At 37.4% G+C, this 13490-nt stretch overlaps 1 protein-coding gene across 1 annotated transcript in view; it reads right to left on the reverse strand.

Annotated features, from left to right (window-relative positions):
• Positions 1 to 6564: 6564 nt before the first annotated feature.
• LOC126161790 (ribonuclease P protein subunit p30) overlaps positions 6565 to 13490 on the reverse strand; it is an 89503-nt gene continuing 82577 nt past the window's right edge. Inside the window, exon 8 of the mRNA XM_049917864.1 lies at positions 6565 to 7495. Coding sequence (XP_049773821.1) covers positions 7344 to 7495 — 152 coding nt within the window. The 3' untranslated portion in view covers positions 6565 to 7343. The remainder of the gene's footprint in view (positions 7496 to 13490) is intronic.

Here is a 13490-nt window from a genome sequence, read left to right on the forward strand (position 1 = left end):
TCAATATTGCTTCATTAGCTTATAATTCAGTTTCAGATGAACACTGGTAAGAAAGCTGATCTATGCCAATGTGAGTGACTGTTCAGATGTAAAAGCATCATCAAGCCAAGGAATTCAGTGCTATTGTGCCAAAACCAAAACCAACAGAGACGCTGGAAGAAAGTATGGACTGCACAAATCTAACATAAGACATTGCAATGCTTCATAAGAAAAACGAGACAAGGGAGTTTCAACAAGAAACTCATTCAGCGAACTGAAATGTGGCAAATATTTGAAACTTGAAGAAGGTTCTTTCCTACATGCAAAATTAGAAGAAAGATGGGGTACGTATATCATGAGAAATAGCCCAAATGAAGGCCGTAGAAATTGCAAGTTACAAATGTGCCACAAGCTTGGTTTATGCAGAGAAATGGCCCTGCTCTCCAATGAAGTACTGTACTAGCACAGAAAATACCAACAGATATTGATGAGAAACTGGTTAATTTCCAGTAATGTGTCATCAAGTTGCCAAAATGTCTCACAGTCCCTTTTCATCAAGCTGGCAATGCTGACAAAAAATGCCAATATTTTCTGAAATGCTGAGGAACACGACGGCATACATGAAAGGGACAAAAAAATATCCCATTAAGAGAGACTGGGAGTAATTGTAATTTTAGCTGTTATGGCCAACGGGGAAAAGTTATCTCCTTAAATCATTATGAAGAGAAACACTGCACACACAGCAAACTTTCTTAAGGAGTTAGTGATTTGCTGCCAGGAAGAGGACTGTATGACAATGCAGCAGGTTGTTGACTGGCTCTCTGCTGTTTGGAATCACAGACCTGGGATCTGCTTTCTCAGAGAGCTATGTTAGTTTTGGATGCTTTGAAAGGACATCTAGCTGCTGAATGTGGCCATAAACAATCCAATCTAGGTCAATCTATGACAAATGTATTCAGATTGGTTCCTGGAAGAAGACCATGTCCTTACACTGACTGGTAAGATTAAGAAGCCATCAGTAACCCTTCTGTGTGAGTGGATTCTTGCTTCATGGTCCCCCATATTATCAGAGTCCATCATCAAGAGGTTCAAAAAATGCTGGATACTGAATCCACTGGGTGGCAGTGAGGGTAATGTGACATATTGTGGGAAGAGAATGAAGAAAATGATGAGAGTGAGAGAGTGAAGAAATGAATACCAATACTTATAGTGATGAGACAGAATAATACAAAATATGCTACCGGTATGTGAAGCACCAATATATTGTCCCATATGTCAGAACAAATGTTTATGGTACATATCTATGCCTTAAATGTAACTACGAGTAAATTTCTAGTAATATTTCTCTTCTCAACCAGAGTACTTACTATTGGGTCAATATGCTAGTTCCCAGTCAGATAATGCCTGATCTTTAATACATGTCTGTTTCCTATAGACACACTGTGTTTCCTTTCAGAGATATAAGATTTTAACCATTTTGCAGCATTCTAATATTCCACTTTACTTAAAAGGATGTAGTGATTTATCAGTCAACTGTCTCTGAAAGATCACAAAATATAACAGTAGCTTTTAATTTATTGTCCAATGAATTAAATACATTCTTGCTATATGTGTAGATAGTTGATACTGAAACCCTTTAGAAATCTGAACCGTGGCTTTGACAACATATTATTTGTTACCAGATAGTTAAAAAGCCTTTTCTAAAATTTACAAAAATTCTGGCAAAATTGAAACTGGACAGAAATCTTATGGTGTTTCTTCATTTCCTTTCTAAAACAGTGGCTTAACTTCAGCATATTTTAATCACACAGGAAATGTTCCATTGATAAATGGCTGGTTACACAAATAACATATTACTAAACTCAGGAGCACACTCTCAGATTACCTTTGTTGGTATTTTAGCACATTCACTAGATTTTTTTATTCCAAAGATTTTATGGTGGACAATACTTCTGATGGTGTAGAGAGGGTCTATTCATATTACTGAGTTATTTGTAATGACATGTCTGAGACATTCCATGACAGCATATACTGAACCTGACAATCCATCTTTTCAGTAACACTTATGAAATGCTTGTTAAAAAGCATTGCAACACAGCATTAATCTGTTACCCACATATCATTTATTCTTAATGCTATCTGCTCCTCTTCCTCTCTAGTTCTGTCAGTCTTCTCCTTCATTGTACCCTAATTGTCTTCATGTTGATATAGGATGTGCCAATCTTTTTCTCATAATGTATTTGTTTTGATGTCTGTATTACTAACTAACACATGAAGTAGGTAAAATGGACAAAGACATCAAAGAAAATGAGATTGACAGAAAGTGCAAAATGGCTAAGCAGGAATGAATAGAGGACAAATGGAAGGCTTTAAAAGCATGCATGACTAAGGGAAAGATAGATATTGTCTGTGCAACTGTATGAATATCAAGGGTTCAGATGGCAGGCCAGTACTAAACAGATACAATGAAGATGAAAGGTAGAGAGAATGTGTTGGGAGTCTATATAAGGGAAACAAATTTGAGGACAATATTATAGAAAGAGGAGAATAAATAGGGGAAAATGAGATGGGAGATATATGATATTCTGACAGGGTACCTAAACATAAGACAAAACAAGGATCCTGGAGCAGATAAGAATTATTGAGACCCTTGGAAGAACCAGCCATGACAAAATTATTCCATCTGATGTGTAAGATATGTGGGACAAGTGAAATACTCTCAGATGCTAAGAAAAGTGTAATCATTTGAATTCCGAAGAAGGAAGATGCTGACAGGTGTGAATAATAACTCATGGTTGCTGGCAGGAATTCGTTACACAAGAATGGAAAAACTGGTGCTGGCTGACATTATGGAAGATCATTTTGGGTGCCAGAGAAATGTACGAACATGTCGGGGAATACTGACCCTTTGGTGTACCTCAGAAGAGAAGTTTAAGAAAAGTAAATCTATGTGTATAGTATCTGTAGATTTAGCGAAAGCTTTCGACAGTGTTACCTAGAGTACACTTTCTGAAATTCTTAAGGTATTAGGGGCAAAATACAGGGAGTAAAAGATTATCTAGAACTCGTACAGAAAATAGATTTCATTTGTAAGAGTCAAATGACATGAAAGGATGCTGTAGTTGAGAAGGGAGTAAGATAAACTTGTAAGCTATCTCCAGCTTTATGCAATATTTTCATGGAGCAAATTGTGAAGGAAACAAAGAAGGGAAATGGAATTAAAGTTCAAGGAGAAGAAATAGAAATTTGAGTTTCTCCGATGACAATGTAATTCTGTTAAAGACGACAGAGGACTTTAAGAGCGGGTAAGTGGAATGTGTGTGTTGAAAAGAGGGTACAAGATGAACACCAACAAAAGTGAAGGTAAAAGAATTTACTCTAATTATGGCAAATTATGCTGAGAGAATTATTTTAGGAAATGAGACACTGAGAGTAGTAGAAGAGTTTTGATGTTTGGGCAGAAAATAACTGATAATGACTGAAGTAGAGTGGATAGATAATACAGGCCAGTAAGCAGCTTCAAATGGTCCTAGGCTGCAATAGTTATGCAGAGATGAAGAGGCTTGCACACTAAGATTAGTGGTAGAGTTGCATCAAACCAATATTGAGACTGAAGACCACCATCACAACCATAACAATAACAACAGAATACTATGTTACATAAAATATTTTCAATTTCTGTGATTACAAAGCTTGCTTTGCACTGTAGATGATTCTTCTGTGTACTACAGGTTAATTATGAAATAGTTCTTTCCACACCAATGAAGTTATATCTGTCAGTAGATGGGAATGTACTAGGCATAGCCTTTACCTCAACAGGGCAGGAACTTTAAACTGGCTGGGCCAATAGAAGAAACCTAACGGGGGTAGGCACTGTCACGAATGACAAAGTACAAGTAGTTACAAGTATCAGAGGAAACCTGTTTTAGGGTAGGGAGGACAGAAAGAAATAAATCTGTAAGAGAGGATAGGATTGAAATAGATCTTCATTTTGAGAATTTTCTCTCCTCCTCCTCCTCCTCCTGCTTCTTCTTCTTCTTCTTCTTCTTCTTCTTACTCTTCCTCTTACTCTTCCTCTTCTTCCTATTCATTGCATTTTCACGTTTCGCTACGAGGTCGTCATTATTATACCGGACTTGGCAGTTTTAGGGACAGTTGGTGGTGAGATCCCCTTCCTGATGCCATATCAGCACAAAGAGTTGTTTATTAAAAATTTGTAGCAGTCAGCAGTATTGTTTTCTCCAAATTCAGTGTGAAATGCTGGCTATCTTTATGGTATCAACATATTTAAGAACTAAAAACTAAAATTAATAAACTACTTATCTGCATTGAGATGAAGAATTGGAAGGTATGTGGAATCAATAATTTGCCAGCAGAAGTGTTGAAGAGTTTGGAAAACGGGGGAAGGGAGGAACTAGTCTACACCTGTAATGAGATTTACAACAAAGGGGAGTGGTCTGATAACTTTTTTGCAATGGTGATGATACCAAGTGAGACGAGAGACATACTGAAACATGTGAAAAGCATAGGGCTATTGGTCTAATTTCTCGTGCAACAAAAGTATTGCTCAGATTACTGAACAGAAGGCTATATACCAAATTGGACAGTTGGATTGGGGAGGAACAATTCAGATTAAGGTTTAGATGGAAAAAGATGAATATGTGTTGGTGGGAAGATAATAAAATGTATAACATTTGCTGGTGACATGGTATTATTGGCAGAAAGTGAAGAAACTGCAAATAGAATGCTAAAAGATTTGAGTGAAGTTTGTGTGGAGCATGAGATGAGAATCAATATTGCAAAAACAAATAATATAATGATCAACACAGAAAGGAGATTGCAAATATTAAGATAGGACAAATTATTACTAGCCAAGTAAGAGCAATTACATATCTTGGAAGTACAATCACTGAGGACCTGAGAAGCCACCAGGAGGTGAAAATTCGCACTGCAATTGTGAAGGAGACATTCACTAGAAAGAAGAGATTGTTATGTGGCAAACTAGATAAAGGTGCCAGGTAAAGGCTTGGCAAGTGTTTTGCCTTGAATGTGGCACTTTGTGGGCCAGAAACATGTACATAGATGAGAAGATGAAAAAAAAACTCGAGCATTTGAGATGTGGATATGGAGGAAAATGGAGAAGATAAGCTGGGTGGAAAGAGTGAGTAGCAAAAAAGTGTTGGAAAGGGTTGGTGAGAGTAGAAGAGTGCTGAAAGTTTTAAGAGAAAGGAAGAAAAACTGGATGAGACGTTGAGAAGGGAGTGCTTGATAACAGATACTTTGGAAGGTGTGGTTTGTGGGAGGAGGTTGAAAAAGAGGAGGAGGAAACACAATATATAGACGACATATAAAGAGAAGTGAAAATCACCTGGATCTGAAATGTATGTTGAAAGGCAGGAGAGCATTGAGTTGCCATGTGAAAACCCGCCTTTGGGCAGAGCAGATGATGATGTCTGCTTCAATTTCAATGAATTAGTCATTAAACCCAGTTTATATAACTTGCCCCCCCCCCCCCCCCCCCGCCCCCGTATTAATATCATGTGACTACTGATGTAGGCTGTTAAGTGTTATAGGATTGAGGTTACCATCTAATTTTTTTTAGAACAGTAATGGAGAAAGGAGTAATTGCCACATTCATCATGAGTTGTCATAAATTTAAGAACCTTGACATTCATATATTTTGCCTAGAGCTGCATATGAAAGCATGTGTGAAAGAAGTGGAGTTCCATAATAAATCCTTCACAATAGCAAGTGTATGTTGGGCACCGGCAAGTAGTTTAAATCTGTTCATGAATCACCTTAAGCTCTGTTGGACTATTTAATAGCAAAAAATGAAGATGATTTTTATGTAGATTTTTACTGAAATTTTTCCTAGGAGCATTAATTATAGTCATTAACATTATCATTCAACTTAACTGTTACTCTGAACTTCCCAACTAGGGTACCTAATTGGTCAGAAACAGCCATTAATACTATCATTACAGAGAGTTCAAATGAACAAAATTATATTGTGATCTAATTGTCAATGGCCTCTCACCCCGTGACGTGCCGTTCCTTTTGTTACATGTTAATACTGATCAAGATATAAAATCTAATAAATATGAATTCAGGAGAGTAGTCAGGAAGCCAAAAGTTGATTAATCTAGGAATCTCCTCCAAAACAAGATATGGAGTGATGTATAAAGTGCTTATGGCATGAATAAAAGAACAAGGATTTCATTAATAAAGTTTATACCTTATTTGAAAACAGTTTTGAAGTTAGTAATACAGACATCAAAACAAATACATTATGAGAAAAAGATTGGCACATCCTATAGCAACATTAAGACAATTAGTGTACAATGAAGGAGAAGACTGACAGAACCAGAGAGGAAGAGGAGCAGATAGCATTAAGAATAAATGATATGTGGGTAACAGATTAATGCTGTGTTGCAATGCTTTTTAACAAGCATTTCATAAGTGTTACTGAAAAGATGGATTGTCAGGTTCAGTATATGCTGTCATGGAATGTCTCAGACATGTCATTACAAATAACTCAGTAATATGAATATACCCTCTCTACACTGTATTTGATTGACGAAAGGAGAAAACTTAAAAATGCAGCACATGAAGTAGGTAAAATGGACAAAGACATCATACAGTTGCACAGACAATATCTATCTTTCCCTTAGTCATGCATGCTTTTAAAGCCTTGCATTTGTCCTCTATTCATTCCTGCTTAGCCATTTTGCACTTTCTGTCAATCTCATTTTCTTTGATGTCTTTGTCCATTTTACCTACTTCATGTGCTGCATTTTTAAGTTTTCTCCTTTCGTCAAAAAAATACAGTATCTACTGTGTTATGTAAAGATTTCTACTAGGCCTTGTCTTTTTACCTATTTGATCATCTGCTACCTTCCCTAGCTCATTTCCCAAACCCATTTGTTCATCTTTCACATCATCATGATTTATCCTGCAAATGATTCATGCAATGTGAATCAAACTTACTAAATAAGTAAATAACTTGATTTTCCCCCGTTCCAGTCAATCATTGCCTAATGCTATCTTTGAAACTCTCAGCAACTTCCAGTACTTTCAATTTCTCCAGGTTCCATATCCTTAATTTCCTCCCTCACTGCAATTTCTTCAGTTTCAGTCTAGCCCACATGTGTCCTTGGAAATATTTTGTAGTTTAAAATCTGGTTCTGAAATTTCTGTCTTTATCATTACAATATCAATCTTAAACCTTCTGGAATCTCCTTACAACACTAATATTAAGATGGAAATATGAAGAATTTTATAAAAAATATCACACAAATAATAACAATAATTTATGCTGATAACAGTCAAAGTTGTTTACAATAGTACAATTAAAAAGACGCATATCACTGTTTCATTTTCTTTTGTGTGGGTCCCAAATCTTCTTCATCCATGTTCACTTCCTGGTCACAGATGTTTGTTATTGACACTTCATTACCTCTTCCTGGTGATGTATCACTTTGTATACACGCAATGATCTTTCCACAACGTCGGCCATCTGTAAAATAAAATCAAGGAAACTATGTTAAATACAGTAAAAATCACTGCCAAATACTGCTGCAGACAGAAAGGAAGGGAGGAACATTAGGGTTTGACATGGCACTGACAGTGAAATCCTTATATATGAAGCACGAGTTCTGATAGGTGGAGGACAATGAACAGAATTTGCAGTTTCAACCCATATTGAACATCCAATCACTGGCCTTAAGTGATTTTGTCACTAAACAGAGTACCTAAATCTGTATGGTTGGATTTGAATTTAAACCTTCCCACGTAGGTGTACAGAGTCTTGTTCATTGCACCATCTAACTCAGTACAGATGAAGCAACAGTGTCCTGGTGACATACGAAAGAACAGTCTGTACCACATATGCTATTTTCCCCACTACAGGTGGGGGCAACAGGATAACGTGACAAAACTCAGTGCACAGAAGCTTCGCAACCTTAAGCAAGATAATCCACATAGTCCACAAACTGATGTATTTTGATTTTTATTCATACATTAAACCAAAATGAATGAACAGTAGTTAAATATTCACAGTGTTCAGAAATCAATACAGTTTACACTTCTTGTGAAAGCAGCATGGTCCATTTCCCATTCTCTTGTTCAACAAGGAATACAGCAGATGTGCAAGCAGTATTTGTGGCAATAATATAAAAGTATATTGTACTTCATACCCTGTTGATAAAAGACATTTTTATTGTGTACATAAACACAACGTTGGTTGGCTGGTTGATTTGGGAGAGGGGACCAAACAGTGAGGCCATCAGTCCCATCGGATTAGGAAGGATGGGGAAGAAGTCGGCTGTGCCCTTTCAAATGAACCAGCCCAGCATTTGCCTGAAGTGATTTAGGCAAATCACAGAAAACCTAAATCGGGATGGCTGAACATGGGTTTGAATCATCATCCTCCCAAATGCGAGTTCAGTGTGCTAACCAATGCACCGCCTCACTCAATGTAAAGAAAAGGCTGCTTGTTCTATAATCACAAATAACTATGTCTTTTATCAATTATATAAAAGTTGCAAGACATCTTGAGTTCATAAGATACTGTTGGGAGCAAGGTAAGTGACAAAGCACTTGTTTAGTTAGACAAGAAAGAAGAAGAAAATCATCTGTGGCCTTTCAGATGAAAACTCTGGACATAGCCCTGAAGTGGGTTTAGGAAGCAATGGAAAACTAAAATCTAGATGGGGGTTTATAATTTTATGCCTACTATTTTCATAGCAAAAACAGTGGTTCAACAGCAGTACACCAGTAGGATCAACTACGGTTTTTATTAAGAAACCATTCCATGACTCACTTGACACAATTCAAGTACCTAAAACGTAACAAACAGGGAAGTAACACTGGGAGTGAAACTGAGGGTATGCAATGCATAGAATATCTATCCCACTATCTTGTTGTGAATATAATAGAGGGAAACATTCCACGTGGGAAAAATATATCTAAAAACAAAGATGATGTGACTTACCAAACGAAAGTGTTGGCATGTTGATAGACACACAAAATTCAAGCTTTCGCAACCAATGGTTGCTTCATCAGGAAAGAGGGAAGACAGGGAAAGACGAAAGGATGTGGGTTTTAAGGGAGAGGGTAAGGAGTCGTTCCAATCCCGGGAGCGGAAAGACTTACCTTAGGGGGAAAAAAGGATAGGTATACACTCGCGCGCGCGCACACACACACACACACACACACACACACACACACACACATATCCATCCGCACATATACAGACACAAGCAGACATTTGTAAAGGCAAAGAATTTGGGCAGAGATGTCAGTCGAGGCGGAAGTACAGAGGCAAAGTTGTTGTTGAATGACAGGTGAGGTATGAGTGGCGTTTATCCACCAGGCCTCAACCTCTGCTAATTTCAAGTTGCCGCCGCTCATACCTCACCTGTCATTCAACAACATCTTTGCCTCTGTACTTCCGCCTCGACTGACATCTCTGCCCAAATTCTTTGCCTTTACAAATGTCTGCTTGTGTCTGTATATGTGCGGATGGATATGTGTGTGTGTGTGTGTGTGCGCGAGTGTATACCTATCCTTTTTTCCCCCTAAGGTAAGTCTTTCCGCTCCCGGGATTGGAACAACTCCTTACCCTCTCCCTTAAAACCCACATCCTTTCGTCTTTCCCTCTCCTTCCTTCTTTCCTGATGAAGCAACCGTTGGTTGCGAAAGCTTGAATTTTGTGTGTTTGTGTGTCTATCAACATGCCAACGCTTTCGTTTGGTAAGTTACATCATCTTTGTTTTTAGATATATTTTTCCCACTATCTTGTTGAATATCCTTTTAAACAAATAATTACACCTTTCATAGGCAACAGTAACAGTATTATTGACACAAAGTAAGACAATGAGTGTATTTAGGAGAATATATACTTACGTAATGACAAAACATGAACAACTAAACCAGGTCGGATCACACTTTAAAATATTGATGACTATCAATATCATATATGAATCAGCCTCCATAATCCTGTACCAATAATGCATGATGAATTTGAAAACCTAAATCAATAACCTCATCCCAAGGCTTAACTTATTTCTGCTTTAGTTGGTCAGCATCTATAGCGGAGCAGGTTAGTACCCAGGACGTTGTGGAACATTTGCTCAATGAAGTAACACAGTTGTGTCTTAAGGAGGTAGTGAAATTGAATGAAGAAGAGGTGAAAGACTTGATCTTGAGGCCTTATCCCTGGTGTGTAGTGCTATAACTTGATCACCTTACTTTCTGAAAAATCTGCAGACTGCATACATCACAATGTTTTTCAAGAATTGAAAACAGTAACAGCTCCAGGACAGTAGAGTGAGGAAAAGCTGTTAAGGGAGACACATTGTTAATTAGTGGGTACGGCATACAAATTTATGAGATGGTATGAAAAACTGAGGGATGTACTATGTCATTGGAAAAGAAGTCAGTATTACAGGGAACAATAGAACGATATCACACAGAAGAGCAGTGAAGGTCTTAAGCAGTTTATGGATTGGATTAGGAGAATAAATGTTCAGTCCTGTGAGTTCAGGAGAAACAAGTGTGAATGAGGCAATAACCTACAAAGCACAGCCGTGTTCTCTTTATACATTATCCAGATGGTTAGCAGGTCATAGCTAACTGTTTTACTGGATGGACAGCAGTAGTACCCTCTAGGTGCTAAAGCAGAGATAACCACACTGCCACAAGCAATTTCCGAAGGCCCAGGAAGCTAGCTAAACATGTGTGGAAGCTAGCCACAAAATGTGTATGGTCCTTCAAGTTAAGATTCCCTGGATAAGATTCCACAGGAATGGGGAAGGTACTCTGGATTGCTGCTGGCACAAAAATGCCAGTGCACACACAATTTATGCTAGAGATCCTGACAGAGAATGAAGAACTGGACAGGAGGAAATGTTTTATGGGGCAGAGCATATCATGTGCTGTAGAAGTGCACTGTTTGATATGGAAGACCCAGTACTGACCACCTCTATAATGTACCACTGTATACTGACTAGGATTGCATTGCCTGTTTATTGGAAGCAGTATCACTACCAAAAATAGGTGGTGGAGGAGAGTCACAGCCTGCAGTTGCATGACAATGTCATAGACAAATGCACCAGCTCACAGGTCTCTCCAATTGTGCATGTGCCTAAAAGGTGCTGAGACAGAGCCAGGCCTTACTGGTTCTGTTATGATTACTGCCACTTGTACCAGTGCACAACAAATCACAAAGATGCTACACAATCTGTGGCAATGTAGGTACTTCACCACTGTGACTTTACAAAATATATACCATCAATTACAATTAATGCCATAATATTGGAATCAAACATCTCCTCAGGCTATTATCAGTGTCACAGATTGCCTTCCAGGTTGAGAAGCATGCCACCTACACTCCAGAGGCATTCTACAATATTTGAAGCCTGATACATGCATTGTGGACCTGGGTGACAAGATAGCATCTTTCAGTGACATTTAGGAACATACTAACCATTTGTGTCACTTACTGGAAATACTAAAACATGTCTGACTGAAATGAAGCTTAGTAAAATGCCACTTTCTCAATGAAATCAGTTATCTACAGCTTGTCATCAGCCACAAATCTGCCCTGACCCTTGGTTACTAAAAGCAGTGCAAGGATCAAGAATTACCTACTACTCTGAACTGTATGCTCCAACATACCACAGATACAAATATTGTGCAGTGCCCTAACAGCCTGCTTGTAGCTTCATTTACCCTTGCAACCATTAAGGAATAGAAACAATAACCAAATGGGACAGGTGTAACTAAACATAACCTTAGATTTGTGTGTTATCATCATTGTATCAGGACTGTTGTTAGGCACAACTAAAAGAATACATGTCTCGTGCTTAACATTGAGAGATGCTCAACTAAATAACTATGTACTATTTCTGTGAGTTATAAACTAGAAATTATTGATCATGTGTAGAATGATGACACACAAGCAAGGTTAGCATGTGAGTATGGTGTACATAAAGAAATAATTAGGAATGGATTAAAGAAGAAAATAACCTTACAAGTTTTGTAAATTCAGTTGAAAGTGATATGGGAATGGACAGAAAAAGAATGGAAATAGCAAAAGACAGTGTACTTAATGAACATCTTTATAGATGGGTTTTAATAAAGCAAAATGAAGGTGTACTACTTTATGAGCCAACTGATACAGCCCAAACTACAAAATTTCACTTTGATTTACATGGCAATTTGAATCTGCTTCACACTGTGCTGAAATTCATAAAGCAATCGTAGCATTGATCACTGGCTATATAAATGATGAAAGAGCACTTCATTATTAACTGCTTCCAACCAGAATTTTTGATGTAAAATATTCAGGAAATAAGACAGGTTTCAAAATGGATAAAAACAGTAATGTCTTCTTTGCCATAAATAAATCAGATAGCCATAAGTTAAAAACACTTTCTGCGGGCAACAGGAAAAGTCTGAGATACTTTGTATGTAAACATGTCATCATTACAGTTCAATTATTTCAAAGAATGCTTGAATGACATGTGAAATCTTTGTAGAGAAGATTCAAGAGTTAGTTCCACCAGTCAGAAAGCACCTCTCATCACTCAAGCTGAGAAAAGAAGCTTACTGATCTTGGATCAATGTCTATCTAGTTCACCCACCTTCTCATGTACTGCAGTCACAAGATAGAAAAATAAAAACTTCGTGTTTGCAAAAAACACACACACACACACACACACACCATCACTCACCATGTGAGTACATAAGGCTCATTATCACGTTGACTGCTCACTTCAGCAGATAAAAAAATGGTGCTTATTCAGTAGGTGTGCTGTGGAAAAGAATTAGTCTGACCAATATTGAGAATTGCTGGAACAAGTGTTTCATTGAACAAAACACAGCAGATGAACAATATACTGACACAGGTTTCAACAGCAATGACATCCAGTCAGGACGTGAAGTTCTGTAGTATTGTACTGATCTTGAAGGCTTGAACTGTTGAGCAGTCATCAATGAGAAACTGAATTTAGAGATCACAGATGACAAATACGTTACTGATGCTGTAATAAATGATGCTGCCAGTGCAGTCAAATATGAGGAGGAAAAGGATGAAAGCATAGAAGATGTTCTCCGTAAATGTGAAATATTGAATAATATAAACAAAATAATTGTGTGTATGGAAAGGCAAGGCGATGTAAACTATAGTCAGTTGCTTTACCTAATGAACATAAAATAATACACATAAAAGAAGATTCATGAAGTGACTACCTGAAAAAAGTTAGTGGACTTCTTTACAGCAGTAGAAAAATAAAACTACACAGCTTACTGACAGTGTTGTAAAAAGTCTGTATTCTGAGTGTATTTAATACATGGTAGTGCTGCACAATATTATATTTGGAGCTACTGTTGTGTTACAGTTCGGTCATCATTTGAATGAAGTACTGGTGTATTTAGTAAATTTTTTAAATGTTTTATTTCTAATGCTCTTTAAATCTAAATACTGTACAAAATACAGAACCATATAA

This window comes from Schistocerca cancellata, chromosome 2 (assembly GCF_023864275.1).
Source record: "Schistocerca cancellata isolate TAMUIC-IGC-003103 chromosome 2, iqSchCanc2.1, whole genome shotgun sequence".
In the NCBI taxonomy this organism is placed as follows: domain Eukaryota; kingdom Metazoa; phylum Arthropoda; class Insecta; order Orthoptera; family Acrididae; genus Schistocerca; species Schistocerca cancellata.